This window comes from Antechinus flavipes, chromosome 2 (assembly GCF_016432865.1).
Source record: "Antechinus flavipes isolate AdamAnt ecotype Samford, QLD, Australia chromosome 2, AdamAnt_v2, whole genome shotgun sequence".
In the NCBI taxonomy this organism is placed as follows: Eukaryota; Metazoa; Chordata; class Mammalia; order Dasyuromorphia; family Dasyuridae; genus Antechinus; species Antechinus flavipes.
Genome location: NC_067399.1, coordinates 102,664,825 through 102,686,633, shown reverse-complemented (window position 1 = coordinate 102,686,633; position 21,809 = coordinate 102,664,825). Strand labels below are relative to the sequence as shown.

The 21,809-nt window shown below is 34.4% G+C and overlaps 1 protein-coding gene across 1 annotated transcript in view; it reads right to left on the bottom strand.

The window, feature by feature from the left end:
* SPTBN1 (spectrin beta, non-erythrocytic 1) overlaps positions 1-21,809 on the bottom strand; it is a 265,930-nt gene that overhangs the window by 175,723 nt on the left and 68,398 nt on the right. Inside the window, exon 2 of the mRNA XM_051975275.1 lies at positions 16,215-16,411. Coding sequence (XP_051831235.1) covers positions 16,215-16,362 — 148 coding nt within the window. The 5' untranslated portion in view covers positions 16,363-16,411. The remainder of the gene's footprint in view (positions 1-16,214; positions 16,412-21,809) is intronic.

Here is a 21,809-nt window from a genome sequence, read left to right as displayed (position 1 = left end):
TATCTAGAATAAGGGTGAAAGGTGTGTGTGTGTGTGTGTGTGTGTGTGTGTGTACATATATGGAAATGAAGGTGACATAAAAGCATTACCAGTAATTTTTTAAACTGAGTTTAAATAATTTTCTTCTAAGAATAATTAATCCAGGAAAAGGCTTCAGGAAATCAGGAAGATCTGTAAATGTCAAGCTCAAGTAAAATCATAGGACTTCATCTTCTTTCTTAAGCAGTGAAAAATGTCAATGCTTTTAACCTTCACTTTTTTTTTTACCTGTCTCTGTTCTAAATTTCCTATTTTTTCTTAAATTGTCTAATAGCTTCCAAAATTATAAGTGGAAGGTTAAAAAAGGCACTAGAGTCAATGTCTTCTTTTCAGGAATAGAATAGAGAAACTCCTTTTTAGAAGATCGAGCAAATACTTGCTTGGAGAAAATAAGATTCTAAAAATGATTGCTTGTGTTTTTGGATATGTAAAATAAAGTAAAAGAGAGCTATCTCAGAACTCTCAGCACCTGAAATAGTTCCCTTTTTCTTTTTAGAAGTACAGAACCTCTACATTCAGAGACTTGGATCCTGCACACTAACCTCAGAATTGGATAACTGGCTCTTAGTGTCCTTTAGCTTCAGAAGACAAGTATTCAAGGTATCGGCATGACTTGACACATCACTTTTGGAGTCATGGAAAGAGAAGCAAAAAGATAATAGGGAGAGGCAAGAAATGAAAGAATGCAAAGTGAAATCTATGGGGAAAGTGATGTGATATTAACAAAATATAGATATGTTTTGATTTAACAAATGTATTAGTAACAAAAGAAAAAACTCTTTATTCAAAGCTACAGCAAGTATTAGCTTGATTATATTTGCAGTACAAAAAAAAATTTCTTGGTATAAAACTTCTTTGTCCCAGAGGATTGTCAGACAATGTTGTGATGTCTACTTCATGTATCTTCTGTCTCCTGCCTCTCCTGCAATCTTGAGAACCAAGACACAGACTTAATATAACAAGTTTTACAGCTAACAAGTCCTCTAGGGCAGAGAGAAGTTTTATACCAGTTTGGAAAAATGGATGAACAAGAGGACACTTTGGCTTTCAAGGAAGCAGTGTATGACCTTCTCACTTCTCAGGATAGGGCAGCAACTCTCAACAATGATAGATTCCATAAACTGCTTGCATTTATGTTTTTCCTCCCGGGTTATTTATACCTTCTGAATTCAATTCTTCCTGTGCAACAAGAAAATTGTTCAGTTCTGCACACATATATTGTATTTAGGATATACTGCAACCCATTCAACATGTAAAGGACTCTTGCCATCTGGGGGAAGGGGTGGAGGGAGGGAGGGGGAAAATCGGAACAGAAATGAATGCAAGGGATAATGCTGTAAAAAATTACCCTGGCATGCGTTCTATCAATAAAAAATTATTAAAACAAACAAACAAACAAACAAAAAAATGATAGATTCCCCCTACTTGTGGATAGTAGTGGATTCCTTGCCCCTGAAGATAATATACTTGCTTTAGGATGTCAGCTCCACAAAAAAGCTGAAATTTCTGTTGAGATTTCCTAGAAAGCAAATCCTGAGACTTTTTATTTAATTATTTATGTTTCAGGGTGATTGCAGACACAGTGGTGTAGACATTCACTAAGACAAGATTTGAGCTTTAAAAAAAAATGAAGGTCATTTCAATCTGACAGAAAGTTTAATTATCACAGAGTCTTTAAGTTGGAAGGGATTGCAAAAGTCAGCCAGACAAAACAATTACACATTACACACACACAAATAAATACAAGGTAATTGGTGAGTAGTAGAGAAAATGGGAAAGCAAACAATAAAAATGAATTTGACTTCAAGCTTCATTTAATAAACGTACAACTCCTGGAATCAGAGAGATGATGATTCTTTTATACTCTGCTCTGGTCAAACCACATCTGGACTATAGTGTTCATTTCCAGGCACAACATTTTAATACACACATTGGTAATCCAGAGAAGGGTCAAACAAATGGCATACAAAGAGAAAATTTAGGAAGGATGGCATAGCTGTCTTTAAGTACTTCAATTGTTATGCCATAGTTCTCTTTTATTATCCTGGCTCAGTTTCCCTTATTATACTGACTCCTGCCTTGGTTTCCCTAATTGTTCCTCTGAAAACCTGAAAAACCTCTCCTCCCTCTTTATCAGAATATTTGATAAGGATGAAAGATCTTATGTTTTAGAATATCAGAATGCCTTTCCCCATCTCTGGGGTGCTTCCCCCTCTCCAGAGGCTCATCCCACCCTGTCAGAGTCCCCTTCACCTCTGCCTCAGTCTACCCCCTGAGTCTGAGTCATGTGTATACATGGCATTGAGAACTCACATTGTTTGCTGGTTCTTGGAGACGATAGTCTCATTCAGCCCTGGGACCAAACCATGGATCCATTTGGTCCCAGTAAATCTCTCCCTTTTAAATAAATTATTAAATACTCTCTAATCTCTATCTTGCCTCAGTTTCTCCAGCATTATACAATCAGTGTCAAGAAGAAGAGGGTGAAGACTTTATTTTGTTAGGTTGCAGAAGTCAGAACTAAGAGTGAATAGAAAGAAGTTGTAGGGAAGTCAATTCAGGCTTTAAAGAAAGAAAAGCATCCCAAGAATTAGAGGTATTTATCACTGACATTCCTAGAGTAGAAAGGGTGATATTTCAGGCACATCATATGGGAATTCTTAGTCAAATCTATATGGCCTTTGGTGACCCTTTAAACTGAAAGATTCCAGGACTTCCCCCAGTAACTTCATGGCCTCCTGTACTTCTAAAATACTACTAAAAACAGTAGCAACAGATGAAGGATGCTTAAGATGAAGGATGACAGCAATCTTTAAAAGTTCATTAAAAAGGAGAAACATAGGGGCAACTATGTAGTTTAGTGCATAGAGCACCAGACTTGGAAGTCAGGAATACCCGAGTTCAAATCTGGCCTCAGACATGTAACACTTCCTGGCTGTGTGACCTTGGACAAGTCACTTAAACCCAAATGCCTCAGCCAAAAAAAAAGGGGGGGGGGGAGGGAAGAGAAAAGATTGCATCCTACTCAATTCCAATTACAGAAGTTCCTGGCTAAACATTTCTTACACTTCCAGCAGAAGAAAGAGAATGAGAAAAGAGAATGCTGAGATTATGGAAGATGAGAACAAAAGCAGTAAATATGAAAAGAAAAAGTCAAGAAATGTTTTAGAGTAGATCTTATGAAGAAGAAACTTGTTTCCTCTTTCTTTGAGGGCAACCTCCAATAAAGCACAAATGAGGAAATATGAGTAATCTAATCATCACAATGTCAGGTCAGCCCAATCCAAAGCAGAACAGGTTGTCTTGGGAAGTATTGATTTTTTTTTCCTCATTGGAAATATTAAAGAAAAGACTGAACAACCAATTCAATTCATGTGTAAGTTAGGCTCTCAAACTTTTTGATCTCAGAAGTTCTTTATACACTTAAAAACTATTAAGGACTCTTCCCCAAAAGCTTTTGTTTGTGTTTTATCTATCAATATTTACCATAGTCAAAATTAACACATTATTATGGAGATGGTTTTGAGCTTGTGGTCCCTCTAAAAAAAGGTGACCTTCAGGGGTTCTTGGACCATACTTCAAGAGTTTATTAGTTCTCAGAGTCCACTGACTAGCAAAATCTATTTCATTAGAGTAAATCTTGAAGGTTCCTTTAGTCCTTAACATTCCTTGGATACTTATAATAAAGAAAGATTCAGTAAGTTATATAGGAAAGAATATTGTATTTTCATAGTCCTTTGAGTTCAATGGAATACAAATCTTAGAAGGGCTATTGTCTTACTATGTCCCCCTTTCACAAGTCCTGAAAATACCAAAAGCATTTCCATTATTCAACATTGTGCACAGAGTAACAAGGAAATCAGCCACCTTCTCTATACCCGTTTCTGTAATATGTAGCTAATTTTATTTGCAGTATCTACTTCACAGAATCACTGTGAAAAAAAGTAAGTTATTAAGAATTAAAAGTACAGTGCCATTTAAAATGGATACAGAATGGCAGCCCTCTTTGTTGTGGCTAGAAACTGGAAACTGAATGGATGCCCATCAATTGGAGAATGGCTAAATAAATTGTGGTATATGATATTATGGAATATTATTGTTCTGTAAGAAATGACCAGCAGAATGATTGCAGAAAAGCTTGGAGAGATTTACATGAACTAATGCTGAGTGAAATGAGCAGGACCAGAAGATCATTACTTCAACAACAATATTGTATAATGATCAATTCTGATGGACGTGGCCCTCTTCAACAATGATATGAACCAAATCAATTCCAATAGAGCAGTAATGAATTGAGCTAGCTATACCCAGGGCAAGAACTCTGGGAGATGACTATGAACTACTACGTAGAATTCCCAATCCCTCTATTTTTGTCTGCCTGCATTTTTAATTTCCTTCACAGGCTAATTGTATACTATTTTAAAATCCAATTCTTTTTGTACAGCAAAATAACTGTATGGACTATATATATAGTATTTAACTTATACTTTAACATATTTTACATTCATGGTCAGGCTGCCATCTGGGGGAAGGGGTGGGGGAGGAGGGGAAAAGTTGGAACAAAAGGTCTTGCAATTGTCAATGCTGAAAAATTACCCATGCATATATCTTGTAAATAAAAAGCTATAATTAAAAAATAATAATAAAAAAGTAGAAATTAAATACCCCAAGCCAGCAGAAGGGATACTGTCTCAAGCTTCCTGTACCAGATGCCAGCATTCACCTGTAGTTGTATTGATATTGCCCTGGGACCCTTCATATCTGTTGTGTGTGGTCTTTGTTGAATTTAGAGATAACTATCTGGACTAAGTAGAAATATATATTTTAGGAACTTTACTGCATTTTTTTTCAGTACTCTTCATTTACTTATTAAATTTTGTCTATTTACCCAGACTTTTATTCTTTTGAACTTCATATTTGTTTTATAAAGTTGTATATTAATATGTGTACATATTCATAAATAAATGTGTACACATACACACATATAAATAAATATATAAATAAAATGGATACAGAAGTATGAGGGTCTTAAAATTCAAAAGGCCCTCTGAGCAGTCCTAAAGATTACATCTGATTCAGTTCACAATGAATAGAAATACACCTGCTAATTCAGTGCAGGTGGTTTTAAGTTTCTTCTAAGTATCAAGTGAATCCTATAGCCATCTTTCATATCCATCCTCCATTTCTCAAGCAGTCTTGAATGCCTCTACATTATTTACAAGCAGCCATACTCCAACTTTCCTCTTCCCAGATGCCTCCTTTCTCCCTCCACTGCCTGCTGCTCATTGCACCCTCCCTTCCCCACCCCCCCCCCAGAATGTACTTCTTTGAATAGTTTGCTGAAATTTGCATATTGGCGAGTTTAGAACAAAATCTGTTAAACTAGATTGATTATCACTAGTTCTGATCAGAAAGAAAAAGTTAAAAAAAAAAAAGCTTTCAATCTGAGGTATAAAATTTTATATTATCATATATAACATGTAGAAATATCTTTTCACAAAAATCAAACTATTTCATAATATTAGTCTGTATAATTATCTTTTTCTTTCCCCATCCATGAAGAAAACATATCAATAATCAGAAATATTTTCTGGTAGCCACTTTTAAGTCGATCTTCATATAATTTTAGTTTAGAGACTTGAAAAGTTTTTAACCAGAAAGCAGTTCAAAGTGGTAACGATGGGAACTACATCTCTCTTTTGCAGTTCAAGGACTGATGAATGGGTTTTGGCGTTTTAGCCAAATAAAGGGCAAATACTGAAAGCCAAATGCTACAATTGTGGGATCTTTTCTTTCCAGCAATGCTTGGCCTCTATATCAATCAAGACACAAAGTATCCTATGTTCCTAAAGTTACAATACACCATTCACAAAGGTAAATTTGTAGCCTATGTTTATAAATTTTCAATGGACCAATAAAATATATGACTGCTTTCTGGCATATACCAATGGCCACAGAAGCAAGAACAAATAGGAAAGTTTAAGTATGACCTAGGGATAAAAGCCTCCATTTGACAGAAGTGTCTTCTGTCAAATGCCTTTCATGCTCCATACATCTGAACTTTGAATTAGCAAAGAAGGGAGAAGCTCAGGAAAGCTGTAGTAAGAGGCTCCATTTAAATCCATCTCCAAGTTTGTATTCTTACAACTCCAAAGAGTAAAATATTCACAGACAAGTGTTTTATCACAGCAAGAGGAAAATTGATTTACTGATTTCATTGTTTGAAAGCTATCTGATTCACTGATTTATGCTGAGTGCCCCCAACTTCCAAAAGAATTTCTATTGAGCTAACAATGTATTACAGCAAAATATTGCCACAGAGACTAGGCTAAATGGTCTTTTGTAGCTAAGATTAAACCCCAAGATTATGTTACTAGTTTAGATTGTTCCTTATCATAAAAAGGGGGGAGGAGTTAGGTTTTTTTTTTTTAATAAAATTGTCTCACTTAACAATTAAGAAAATGATATAATTATTCCAGCTACAATTTATTAAACATCTGTATCAGGTCCTGTGACTAACAGAAGAATAAAGCAAATATCATGTCTTCAAGAAGATGCTTGTAAGTATCATTATGGAGGATGTCATAGGCTGATTCTGGGTACCATCCCTTTTTTTGTATCCCCTTTATCTCTGAGGGTTTCATTAGCTTGGTCCTGTTATAATCAGTCAGCAATTATTATTAAATGCTTACTATGTACCAGGAATTGCGCTAAACAAGAAAAAAAAAAAATAGAGAGAGGGAGAGGTAAAATTGGAAAAGGATTTCCACTGCCAAGAAATATCACTCCCTGAGTCAAGCAAAGATATTTTGTGATAATTACTCTGTTTGAATCTAGCCTCCCCAGCAATATTGAGTATTAAATTAAATTAGATAAGACATTTATTAAATGCTTACAATTTGCCAGGCAATGTGCTAAATGCTGGGAATATAAATATAAGCAAAAATAGACTACTTGCCCTCAAGGAGCCTGCATTCCAATGGAAGAAAACAATACATAAAAGGAAAATGAAAAGGAGAAGTGGGAAGTATCCAGAAAGGGCACAGTAAAAATGTCAGGAACTGAGCTAGGTTGGAGGTGAACATTGGTGATGTGGGTACCTTTTTAAATGGAAGTTCCAAGGAAGAATTCACCAATTACAGGAAGAGGATGCAGAGGTAGAGGTATCTCTAGCATTAGAAGGCTGCTGGGATTGAAGTGGAAAAGTAATTAAGAGATTCAGGAACTATTTCAGTGATGAGATGAACATGCTTGTAAGAGGAAAAAGTATACCCTGGTGGATGGGGAGGGCAGGTTGCTGTGCTTTGGTCCCTTCTATATTTTCTCAATATTACCTTGTGAGAGCTACTGATTATTATTATTATTAACTGGTTAATTGATTTTGGAGAGATATTAATTGGTCGACCAATATTTGGTAGAATACACCAAACAGGGTTGTATGAGACCCCAAAGAACAAGTTTATCAAGATTTGAATGCAGATTGGCTACTTGTAAAGATAAGAATTATTCCGGAGGAGAGAGAAAGGGAGTAAGAGGGGGAAATTATATATGACTCATTTATTCACACACACACACATATATATGCTTAAATGCAGACAATATAGTATTTTTCTTTTTTTTCTTTTATTGTTTTTGCTGAGGCAATTGGGGTAAAGTGACTTAGCCAGGGTCACACAGCTAGGAAGTGCCAAGTGTCAAATATCAGATTTGAACTCAGGTTCTTCTGAATTCGGGGCTGGTGCTCTATCCACTGCGCCATCTAGCTGCCCTCAGTATAGTATTTTTCAAAATTGTATATATTATACATGCATGGACAAAGCAAGTAAATATTTGCAAAATGCTTAATTATAAAAACATTTATTCTTTAAAGTTCCTTTAAAATTTTCCATTTCCAATTCAATCTCAACTAGATTACTCCTAGAATCTTAAGCAAGGTATTGTCAGCTGCCCTCTTGGGACTCAAACTAATAGTGCCAGTAGGGAATAGGGAAGTAACCCCAGAGGTTGTATTACTTTGTTGTTAAATGAAAAATTAGAATACAATTATAATCGTTTGGAACCCCCAGTTAGGAAAATTTCTACCATTTAAGCAGAGGAATAGCCCTGAGCCCTAATTTAAATGCATGCTTAGTTCTAAGTAAACCTGGAAGCTTTATGATTAAAGGAAAAATTCAGGTTTTCAGAAACATTGGGGTAAAGAAACAAGCAAATTGTTATATATTATGTATTACATATAACTATATCTATGTCTATATATATATATAGTCATATAGTTAATAAGACAACAGCGGAAGAAATGAGTAGACTAACACATCTTTTCTTGGAACTTCCTTCAGTCCTTGAAGCAGTCAGCATTCAAATCTTCTGCTTTAAAATTACTATAGGAGGTAATAGCTCTCTTACAGTTTTACCTTCTATGTCTACTTACTTCATCTTTTTTCTTTTTTCTTTCTCCTTTTAGCTATTGCTCCTAGCACTAAATTTTTCTGGCTCAGTTCTCTTACTAATTATGTCTCTTTAGTAACTCTTTAATAAGGGTGTGACTCAATTCTAACTTTGGCATCCAAGATAAAGACTGCCTCAAATTGTTCTCAAGGCTGAGAGGACAAATCCTTCTCCTGACCTATAAATTACACGATGCCTTTCAATTGTCAAATTCCTATTATTTCAACTATATTCAAAATCTCCTTAAATATTAAACATGATATCATTTGTAAAGCACTTAGCATAGTATCTAGTATGCAGTAGGTACTATATAAATATGCTTATTTCCTTCACCTTCCTCTTTCTGGAAGAGAAGTGCCATATCTTATCTTTTCATTTCCTAGAGAATCTATTGCATAGCCTTACATATAGATCAACAAAATTTTGCTGAATGAATATTGAAAGCTAACTAAATGCAAATCTATATTATCTATAGTAGTTCTAAAAAAAGATTTTTAGTTTTAGTGAACTGCAATCTCAAAATGAATCAACCGTGTGATGTGGCAGCTAAACAAGCCAATGTGCTGTTGAGCTATATTAGTAGGGGGGCACACCTCCCAGAAGCAAGATGGCAATAGTTCCATTGTAATCTGCCCTCATCTAGTCTTACCACAAGTACTGTAGTAAATTCTGAACACCATAGTTTAAGAAGATCACTAGCACAATAAAGTATCTTAAAGAGAGCAAACAGGAGTATGAAAGGATGAACTGAAGGAAATGGGCATGTTTACTTTGGAGAAAAGAAAATTAAGGAACATTAGAACTGTCTTTGGGGGTCTGTCATTGGAAGAAGGATTAGACTTTTGGGGTAAGAAGGCAGAGTTGGGAGAATTAAGTAGTTTTAAAGAAGTCGGGGCAACTAAGTGGTATAATAGATAAGAGTGCTGATTTTGGAGTCAGGAGTAACTCAGAGAGTTACTAGCTGTAGAATGCTGAGTTAAGTCACTCAACCCTGTTTGCCTCAAAAAAAAAAAAAAGTTTCAAAGAAGTGGATTGAGGCATGAAATCAGGAAATACTTTCTGAGAATTAACACTCATAATGGAGAAAAAGGTTGCTTCAAGAAATGGTGAGTTTCCATTTCTCAGAGCCCTTTGGGCAGAGACTGTCCAGTGATTTGTTATATTTATCATAATAGATACTCTGGTATGTGGATTGAACCAGATAGCCATTGAGGTCCCTTTTAACTCTCAGATTCTAGGATTCAGTGTTGACGGTTATTGACATTAATGTAATGCTTAAAAATCTGCAGAAGTTTTACAAAGATTATTTTCTTTTTAGTTTCATGAATATACTGAAAGTTGTCATATTTGTATTATAATCTCCATTTCCTCCCCCCCCCCCAATATGTTTCCCCATTGTCTACTGAACAAATTATAAACCCCTTAGCCAATATTCAAGGTCTTCCAAATCTGGTGTCATTGTGTTTCCAACCTTACTTGTGTCAGAGAATTATAGCTTTAGATACAGAAGGGACCTCAGGTCATTCAATCCAAACCTTTCAGTTTATAGCTGAGGAAACTGAGGTACAGAATGGTTAAGTGACTTGCTTATGACTAAAAATCTATTAAGTGTCCAGAGATGAAATTCAAATCCATCTAACTACAATTCCAGCACAGACTAATTATATAGTAATTATATAGATGTATATATATGTGTGTCTATGTATATATGTATGTATGCCTATAATACACATATATATACACATACAGATGCCTATTTGGGTGTGTGTGTTTGTTGTGTGTGTGTGTGTGTGTGTGTGTGTGTGTGTATACACACATATATAATATACATATATATACATATATAAAATAAATATATGTGTGTGTATGTCTCTGAGTCTATATCTAGTTCTATCTCTGTGTAGGTAGATCATGTAGAAAGATGTTTACATGAAATGCCAGAATAAAATGGACAAATATATATTGAAGGTATTGAGTAAAGGACTTCATGTACATGGATTGGAATGACCTAGTAAAGGAGGCTTCTTTAACAGGTTCAAACTGAGTTGGAAATGGAAAGATGAGTAGGTGGTTAAGAGAAGGAGGATGAAGAGGGCAGATATCAATTAACTTTTGCAAATATCATTGCTCTATGAAAAATTTCAGTTATTCAATAAGAAACAATACAGAGAAGGAACTGCAAGCTGCTGGTAATGAGTGTCTAGGGACTCTTCTTTCCATTTTAAGCCTGCCAAATACAATCTTGTGACTAAAAAGGCAGTTTCACTCACATGCTCAAGAAATCTAAGGGATCTGCAGATATTTCCACTGGTATGGCAAAAGTCACACCAGTTTTACTCTAACCATATTTATACAGCCATTCTCTCAATTTATATTCACCTTTAACTCCACATACCTGGAACAAAGATAGTTAAGAGTTCATTAACTCTTCAACTTCCTACAAATGCCTCGTATATAAAAAATACTTTTTCTATTATTTTAAGCCCCTCCACCACTCTGAAAAATATAACTCATTATGGGCCCTCAAGAAGAGATAGGTGCTAAAGAGAATTAAGACTGGGGCAAAGAGGAAGAAATAGTCTTGGTATGCTATGTAAGTTTTAAACTGTACTAAGACTTTTGGGACCTCTTCCATCTTTTTCACATTGGTTACATACGCAATTACTAATTGATCTTATATAAATCAGTTAGATTATCAGTTCCTTATGGGCAAAAACTTCCATCCATGTTATTTCTCTGCTTGAAAACCCAAAGATTTCCAATTTCAGTTTCAAAGAATGTTCTTTTTCAAATATATTCAGAATTCAATCTCTTCATATAATTGTCTTAGATATCTGACTGAATTGACTAGGAGAAAGAAAAGATGCTTTTTTTTTAAAGCCCAGATTCATTTGCATCAAGCTGTAAACCATTTATCCAGTGTTCAAAGCAAAACCTAAAGGGAGTCAGAAAAACAATAAAAATCCTCTCTTTACATTCTCATTCAAATTTAAATGTTAACATAGTTAAAATAATCATCTAGTGACTCCTTAAAATATATAAAGAGGTAAACTTGGACAAAATCTTTAGGTATACTTTTGCAGTTTTTTAGAACTTTTATTTTGACTCTAGGAAAAATTTATTTTCAAAGAATCCAAATATGTAAATGAAGTCACTGCTTGAATTGATTAATGTTCTAGAATATTGATCTAAATGGTCATCTTCAAAGGGATGCTAAACTATATGTGTATGAATGTCTGAAAATGTTTCTTATTTTTATATATTTGAAAGCTTTCCCAACTCTCTCAATTTATACCAGTAGAAACAGAAGTCCGCATTGGTTAATCAGCTAGCCAGCAGTCAGAGAGATAAATAGGGCCAGTATTCAAATTCAGATGCTCCAACTCCAAAGATTTAGTACTTACATTCATATTACAAATATTACATTAAAAATTATTTAATGAAGAGACTTTAGAAACCACCCAGTACTAGTCCAACTCTCTTATTTAGAGGCCCAAGAAAGTAAAATGGGATACTTAAGCAAATAGTTTGATTGTAGCAGAGTTGGATGAGAGCCTCTATCTGTTTTTGACAGCACCCGTTCTAAGCATTCTTAGGTAGTTTTTCTCTGGCAGTGCAGTCTCTCTCATCTTCCCTATAACATTATAAGCTCCTCAAGGTCAGGCATAATGTCTACAATTGCCTTAGCCACTCCCAACAGTCTAGAAGAATATTCCAGCACAAAATGAGAGCTTATAAATGTTCATAAGTAACAACTCCCAAAGCCATTTTTTGTTTAAACTACAGTACTAAACTGTAGTGATTTTTTTTTAATGTCAATTTCTTCACTAACATTCTCCCTCCTAAAATCTTTCTCTTCTGGGAAAAAGAAATATTCCCTCTAGAATGTTGAACATAAAATTAGCTATTCAGCTATAAATACAAATTCTCTTAACACAATCAACTTGAATAGACTAAAATGTTTTCTAAAAATGCTTTTAAAATTCTACAGACTATTTCACATGCAAGAAGATCTCCTAAATATTATCTAGTCTCACCCTCTCATTTACAAATTCAGGGAAATGACTTAGCCAGGGTAAGATTGGTAATAAGAAAATGGTTTACCCAGTGTCCCATAAAACAGTAAGTACAAATCCTGGATTTGAACTCTTGACATCCATTACCTTTTCCACTGTAGTCTTAATCTCTCCAATGAAAAGAGTCCATATTCTTAATTTTTTTTTAAAAAAAAGTCATTTACCCAGGCAACTTTTGCTCTTGATTTGTCTTAAGAGATTAAAGTTTTATATACTTCTCTTTTCAAATGAAGTTCTAATAAGCAAATAGCTTGGAGCATTGTAAGCCGCTTTCTCCAACACAGTATGTCCCACACAACTGTGGCATTTTGTTCAGAGGTCAGGAATGTGGCTGTGCTACCACGGGGTGCGGGAAATCATTTACAGAATGCATAAAAATGACTTAGCAGCACACTGCCTCAAGGTTGAATGAACATGACATAATCTCTTTGCTACTCAAACACACTCAACTTCAGGGCTTTTTTTTTCTCCCTCTTGTACTAGTTTCACTTGAAAAAGATCTCTAAAATGCTGTAGGTCATGTTTTTACTCAGTATTTAGTCCTTAGCATTAGAGGACAGTATGTATTAGATGAAACTTTTCCCACTTTTGAGTAAATTCCACTATTTAATATTCTATTAGGAGATTATGAAACAAGAGAGTATGTTGACCTTGAACCCTTCCTCTTCACTCTCCAGTTCCTCACTTTTAATCTTAAGACTCATGTTTCTGGTCACTTCAGTGAGCTGGCAGAGATGGAAATCAAAGTGATTACTTTTTAAGCTCAAAGTTTCCAAGCAGATAATTCTGTCTAATTGTGAATTTTATGACCACAAAAAATGACCCTTCCCAATAGGTCTAAGACTAATTTCTGACATTAAAAATATGTTTTTACACAGTTACAGGGAGGCTAACTTTCTTATGAGTTATCAAAATCCCATTAAACCAAAAACAATTTATAAACAATTTCATAAAGGAGCCAGGGAAAGAGGGGGAAAAAACAGTGAAAAAAGAGGCCAAAAAAATCAATAGGAACTAATTTTGCTGTTATATTATAGAAAGTCTTGTTATGCAAGTATATAAGATAGCAAGAAATGTTCATTTCTGCTGATCTAACTAGAGATTTTACTCTTTAGAATATGTCCTTGTAGCACAAGGACTACCAATAGCAAATATTTTACTTCTGACTGAAAAAGAAAATCAGTCAGCAGTCTTTTCTTCCCCAGAAGACCGTTCTAGTATCCTAGAGAACATTTTCAGTTTCTCAAGATAATGATTAAAGTAGGTTTTTTTCCTTTCTTTTATTGGAGAATGAAGGGGCTCAATCTTTGTTTTTATTGGCTTAAGGAGCTCCCAGTGAGGAAACTGCCTTTACCAATTCAGACTGCTAACTGTTCTGCAATTTAGACTTCTAGGCAACTGCCTGTAACACTGAGATGCTAAATAACTTATTCAAGGTCACACAGCAAGTTTGTGCTAAAGACTATTTGAGTAAGAGAAGAAGAGGGCCCTCTCATATTCCTATCTCCAACCTGTCAAATCCCTTAATTCAAGGTCTAACTCTAATGCCACATTTCCTATGAAAATACTCCTCCACTGAGACTCTCTCTTTTCTTAAATTTCTGATGTTTTGTTTAACCCTGCCTTTTGTTCTTATCGCTGTCTACCTTTTTTTCTTTTTTTATCTTTTATTTTATCTTTTCCTCTTTTAAATGCTAAGTTCAAGTGCAAAATCTTGGTTTTTTCATCATTTCCTTGCCAGTTCCTAACAATGCCTTGCACATTAAATGCTTAGTAAATATATATTGGATTGAAATGAATTTCATTCAACTGGAGACTAAAGTATTCTACCTTCTAAAGACACTGACCATGCAAGATCTTCAGATCATCTAATTTTGACCATGAACTCAGCAAGCTATTGCAGTAGTAAACACCATTATTAGGTTATATATTAAGAAAATGAATTCTAGAATGAGTTGATCAGATATTGGATTAGATTTTTAGAGGCAACTAAGGAATGCGGGACTTAAGAAAAGATTTTGGAACATAAAGAGTTGGACTACTAAGATCCTTCTTTCAGCCCGCAAATTGGTGGAATTATATTTTTAAAAGGAAATGACAAATGCGATCTTGCCTTGGCTAATGAAGAATAACAAGTTTAAGAAAAAGTGGATAGGACATTATTAACTGGGTTTGTCAGAATGGTTTAATAAAACTTTTAAGAAAGTATAAAGGTCTCAGAGTCCTTCAACAGACAGACCCAGGATTGTAAATCACTATTGAGGTCTCATGATTAATGAAGCAGTCACACAATGTAGTGCCAGCTTTTTGATTAATGGGTCACTCTTTGATGGTATATAAATGGACAAATCCACTATCACTACCATTACCACTTGACCTTCTGAAGGTCAAGTTCCAATATAACATGCTAAAATCTGTACAAAAGATAAGAATATTTTCATAGTTAACAATAAACTTACCTGATTAAACCAAGAGTACAACATACATATTACAATTAAGGATTCCACAAAAAAAATCAAAAATGCTTCTGTTTTTATACCAAAAATATACGACAATATTTCCCTTATTTCATTTTAACTTCTCAGTGTGGAAAAAACCCCCATCAATTTCAAAATAAATTCTAAATTGGTTTGCATTAATATTACATATACATTAAACATCAATTTACATCTAATTTTGTGTTCAATGGACAGGAAGTATGTATTAATTTAAAATTTCAAACACTTATAAGTACAAAAGAATTTTTTTGAATAGGTGGTGCTTATATTGTACTTTCTGATTTTCAAAGTACTTTAATGTATTTTACTTAAGATAAACTTATAAGATGATAAGATTTATAACATAATTAATTCATAATATATTACATATAAAGAAGATAAGAAACTAATAAGAACTCTTACAATAAAGTTATAAGAATAAATATATAATTTGGAGGTAAAGAAGATGAGTTCACAGTTGTCAACTATCTCATATATTACATAAAATGCCTGGGTAGTAGTTATGTTTATGGGTAATAGTTGCCTTGGACTCTTCTTTTATATCTTCCTACAACATATAGTCTTGAGTTCTCAAAGGTCATCTGAACCAAATACAAGGTCTAAAAAACCCTACCAAGTTAGAAGGGTTTCAGAAAAAACCCTTTCTGGGATCAGAAAAAAAAAAGCTACCCCCACCCCCCAAAAAAACAAAAACAAAAACACAACAAAGTTTGTCTCCATATAACCTGTCTATATAATCTGTCTAAAACCCTTGGGGATTGCAATCTCTGTTGATTCACACCAAAGAAACATAGATTTTTGAAATATTATATATTCACATAAAAACAAACATATATACAGGTGATAATTGGTTTCCCAAACCTCAGAAGAAGTGATAACATATCTACAATCGTTTTGGTTTTTGTCAGTTTAAAGGTCATGAGATAATTAAAACTTTACCAAAATGGACTATGCTGTTTAATGAGGTTTTAAATTCCCTCTTAGTCAAAATATTTAAGAAAAATCAGAATTTGTACCCATCTGCAAAGCTACAAATATCCTTGTACTGAATAGAGGGCTATAAACAACCTCCAATTTCCTATGCTATGGTTTATGCTATGGTTATGCTAAAACCTATGCTAAGGTTTTATGATTATAGGTACTGAGGTGTGTCTACCTGCTAGAGCCTTGATACGAGAGCGCTCAAATAGTCTTGCTGAACTATTTTCGTTGTCCCAGTCGTCGACATCCCAACGGTTATTGACATCGCTGTATTGTTGTTGGATCTCAATGTTGTCATAGTCTGTGGCTACTGTGGTAGTCATATTGAACCTTCTCAACCGCCCTTAAGCATCAGATTCTTCTTACAAAGGTCTGTAAGGAAAACAATGTATATTTAACTTTGTATAGAGAAAACAAAAATCTTATAATCACAACCAATCTCTCAGAGAGAGAGATTTTCCACATTTTATAAGCAAAGAAATAAAGACCTCAAGAATTTCATTGATTTGTCCAAGGACAGCTGGTTAACAGCAGAGCTGGGACATCTAAATCAGTGAAGTTTTTTAAATCACACCATCCTTTCTAATACCAAAGCCAATTATTCTGTTTTGGTAAGTCTGTCTTCTTCAGACATATGTATCCATATGTAAATAGCATTATATATATTTGAATTTCATAACAGATTCAGGTGGAATCAACATTCTCATGTTGGTAAAGACTATCAAGAAATGGGGTTTGGGGACAAAATAATGGAATAATAACCAAAGTTTTGGTGAATATTCTAAATAGCTTTAATGGGTATTACATCTATTGTTCAATATAATCACAAGAAGAAAGAATAGAGACTGATTCTGTGATTGCATTAGTTTAGAAAACTCCAGTAAAGAAGTATTCTCTGTCAATTTAGGTCACCAGCTTCTTTACATTTTATAGTTTTAGAGACTAAAGGTTTAGGGTCACAAGAGAAGGGAAGAGAATGTGTAGTTATCAAGCATCTAATACATGCTAGACACTGTGCTTAAAGGCTTACAATTATTATTTTATTTGATCTTAACCTTGAAAGATAGGCACTATTATTATCCCCATTTTACAATTGAGGAAACTGAGGCAGAGTTGTCCAGGATCACATAATCAGGAAGTTTCTGAGACTTAAATTCAGGACTTTCTCCCTCCAAATACTATACACCAGCAGGTCTTTCTAGACCTAAAGCTTATTTTCTTTTCTCTATGTCATATCAACTCTTTCAGAAGAAAACTCTTCTTTTTTCCTCTAAGATTAAAGGCATAAAAGCATTTTTTTTTTTTTTTTGCTCCCTGTATTACAAAAGCTGATTGTCTGATACTATCATGGAGAATTATTTACCTGGATTCTCAGTTAATGAAAATGTCCAAGATGAAGTGGAGAAATAGCATTATCCTGGGTATAAAAAGACCCAAAATCTGTCCCTTTCTACGTTACTTAAGGATGTAACTTGGCCTCTGTATCATAGTTTCCTTATTAAATGGAGAACCAAGGATTTAGAGCTAGGAAGGAACTTAGAGATTACTTAGTACCAACCCCTTACTTCATTAAAGAGAAAATTAAAATAAAGAAAAGTGATTTGTGCAAGAGCTGAAAGATTCAGAAGTGACACCCAAACTTGGGCCCCCGATGTCTGGACTAGTATTTTTTTTTTCATATACTACATAAAGATTCAGCTTTCTTCTTTCTTACAAAAAAAATGCAAACTGTTTCTTATTTAGACATTATCACACCCTATTTGGTATCTGCCATAGCTAGGTTTCCTCATTAAAGCAATTGTACTTTAAAAGAAGATCTGTATCTAAATTTATTACAAATAATTGGTGACAAGCACACCAGCTGTTCAAGAGGCACATAATTCCTTGTCTATTCTGTTTAAAGGTGAGCTCTCACATGTCCTCCAGGCACATTGCTGACACTAACACAGTTCCTCACAACAGCCCTAGTGAAGGACATCACAAGGTCTAGCCTACCTCCTTTCAAATGTGTTGGAGAAGCTCAATTCCTGGTTCTACTCTTTTCTCAATTTATTGTAGGGGAGAATCTGAGTCTTGGACTGTAGACATATGGACAGAACCAATTTTAAATGAAATCCAACTTTCTAGTTTTATTGATAAATTAATTTTAAACTAAGACATTTTAGAGGTCAAGGGGATAATAGAGATAATTTAATCCAAAATCCTCATTTCATGCATGAGAAGCCTGAAACCTAGAAAGGTGAAAAACCTTGCAAAGTCATACTGACTGACAAGTGGTAAGGTCTCAAATTTAGTTTTCCCGATTTCCTCCTGAGCCCAGCAGATATATGTATCAATATATACGTCCTAAAACTCAAGGAAATTCAGTCTCCATGACAGTGCATTCCTCAGTAGCCAAGAACCAATAAAGGAGACTCCAAACCCAAATATCCTAAAATAAAATTTAATCTCAGAGCTGATAAAACTTGTTTGGGCAACTCTGCCAAACACAATTTGAAATGCAAATAACAAAACTGTTGCCGTGATTTCTTTCAGCTATTTGGTGCCACCTGGTGATAGAGGAAAACAGACCAAGGCACACCCTCAGCAACTGCTCCTTAACCAAACAACTGTCCTAGCGAGCCCTCTGTAATAGATGAAATGTCCCAAATAGTGCTTAGCCAGATGAAGGCATTTTCCTACCTAAGTTTGTTTTCATTCCTGACTAAAATAATTCACATAATCACCAACCACTACTTTTTCTTTATGATATTAAACTTTTCCATTAGTCTAAAACAGGGCTTCTTAAACTTTTTCTACTCATGATCCCTTTTGGCCAGAGAAATGTTTATATGACCCTAGGTAGATAAAATATTTAAATAGGTATATGAGTATTTATTAATATATGAAATAGGTATACAAATCAAATACTTACTGATAATAAATTATAAGGAAATTTTAAAAAAATTCTTTGGTGTATATATAAAATTTACCATTTATTGAAGGTAAAAGCAAATTTGCATACTAAAGAGACGGATGTGCCTGTCTATTTTTACATAAAGAATTAAATCATGGTGAAATATTTGTTGCCAAATTTTTGGTGACCTCCCACATTCAGTTTTACATGACCCCCACACAGGGTCGAAACCATTTAAACAGGTTTGGTCTAAAATGATCACATAGAATACTTTCAGATTGAGAGTTTTCTACCAATAGGGAACCAGGACTTAAAAAACTTAAACTGACATCCCAAGCCATTGAACTAGAGCTAGTTGAAGAAACAAAAATAGAACCTTCATCTTCCAATTCTTCATCCCATGCATTTCCTTCTATATCACATTCTTTTCCAAAGATTCCTACTCCACAAACCATCCAGTGTACCATTAGCTATTTTGACTTCTACATACCTAGAAATTATATTATTTGATCTTACTAGTCACCTATACTTTAATGGCACCAATCACACTGAATCATTTGGAGAAGAAAATCAATCTGAATGTTTTCTAAATACTAGTTTCCTTATTGATAAGTTGAGAGCATTGTGCTGGGTGACCACTAAGCCTCTACAAATCTAAAATTCTACTCTATGAATATTATACTCTCCTTTGGGTTCCAAACATGTGTCGGCATCCTAACTTTATGTAGGGCATTCAAGTTCCCAAAGCACTTTACATATATAAGTTTTTTGGGTTTTTTTTATCACTTACAGAGAAGAACCTTTTCTCCTAAAGGAGCTATTTAATTTGTAACCAGTTATACAGATGAACAGACAGGCTTGTCTTTTATAGATGAATTATCATAAATGACATCAGAAATTTGCTTTAGTGGTCTGAAAATTAATCTGAACTTTTCTTACGGTGGAAGAAATAGAATAGATTGGTAAGGGAAGATTTAAAAACTCAATGCCTAGTGATTTTGGATTAAAGAAATCTGTATGCCATGGTAAAATGTAGCCCTTATACTCAAACAACTTCCAGTTGAAAAAAGAGAGAAGAAAAATAACTAAACCCACACTATGAATTAATTCTGTGTCTAGGAAAGATCAGCATTCAGGAATAGAGGAATGCAATTCAATTCAATAAGTATTTGTCCATCTACCTGAGTGGGAGTGCCAAGGTAGACATTCTAGAACTTAGATGAAGTAGCAATTCAGCTGAACCTGAAAGGAAAAGAAATTAAACAAAGAGGTGGAGTGGGGGAGTTTGTTTTAAGAATGGAGGAGTGAACAATGATACTGGAAGAGCACTAGAAGGACATTAAATGATACCATTTATCTGGAATACAGATTGGCTGAAGGGAAAGGAGTGGTGTAGTACAATTTGGAAAAAACTGGCTTTGAAGTCAGAGGAACTAGGATCAAATTCCATCTCTGAGGCTTACTGCTTGTGCAATCTTGGACAAGTTACTTCACCTATGAGTTTCCTCATGTGTAAAATGAAGGGGTTGGACTAATTAACCTCAAATTTCTTCCATCTATAAAGTGATGATCTTATAATGTGAGGAAGTCTGGAAAGAGGTTGGGACCAGATTTGGGGGATACTGACTGTTGGCCAAGGAGTTTGTATTTTATTCAGCAGTAATTGGGGAGTCAACGAAAGTACAAAATAAGCAGGCTTAGTAACATGATCAGAACCATGTATTAGGACAGTGATGTGAAGATCAAAGGAGTAGAAAATATTAGCTTAGAGGTAGTGAGAAATTTAAAATAAGTTAATGGTAATGAGAATAGATGGAAGAGATAGAAAGAAGCCATTTCAAATGTATAATGGGGAGAACTAAGCAACTTTTAGATGAGGGAGTATCTGGAGCAATAGAAGCATATATCTTAAGGACTTTTTTGGCAACATAGTTTTAGATTTAGTAGACCAAGTATGACCCAGTCACTATGTTCTTTGTTCTAATGCTTTGTGGAACCTGTCCTTCTCCATTTTAATAGTTATATTCTCCCCTTCCCCATTCATCCATAACATACTATGTACAAATGGTAATTATAAGGCCAACTGCAAAAGGCTGAGGAGCCCATTTTTATTGTTCTTGCTCAATCAAATTTTCTTTGGATGTGCATTTTCTAAGGCGAACAAAGAATTATGAAAAGACAATTATCAATTTCTGCTTCAACAAGATACTATTTTTACTTATTCAAACAGATGAATGAAGATAGAGGTAGATTTTAATATTAGCCTAACAAGGCAAAAAGATTTCTGCAACTGTGGTCAAAAGTGTAACTAAGTCTTAACTATTAGGAAATTAACTGGAATTTTGATAGAGTGTTGTTTTTCAATCATGTCTAATTTTTTATGACTTCATTTGAGTTTGGGGGCAAAGATATTAGAACGGTTTACTATTTTCTTTTCCAGCTTATTTTACAGTTGAGGAACTGAGGTAAACAGGAATAAATGACTTTTCCAGGGTCATACAGCTATTAAGTGACTAAGGTCAGATTCTAACTCAGAAATCTTCCTACCCGCTGTACCACCTAGCGACCTTGATTGGCAAGTTACCATTCATTAATTTTTTTTTTCTATTTTGTCTTCTCAGGTTACTAAAAGCATTAATTCCCCTCCAGACTGACACATTTTGAAAAAGGCACATAAATGAAATGAATCTTCTTTAGTACACACATTACATAACAACAAGAAACATCTTAGGATAAAATACAATCTTAGGATAACAGAGTTAGAACTAAAAGGAGCTTCTGAGATGATCTAATTTTATTCCCTAATTTTACAGGTAAGGAAACTAAGATCTAGAAAAATTAAATGAGCTACCAATAGTCATACAAATGATAAAC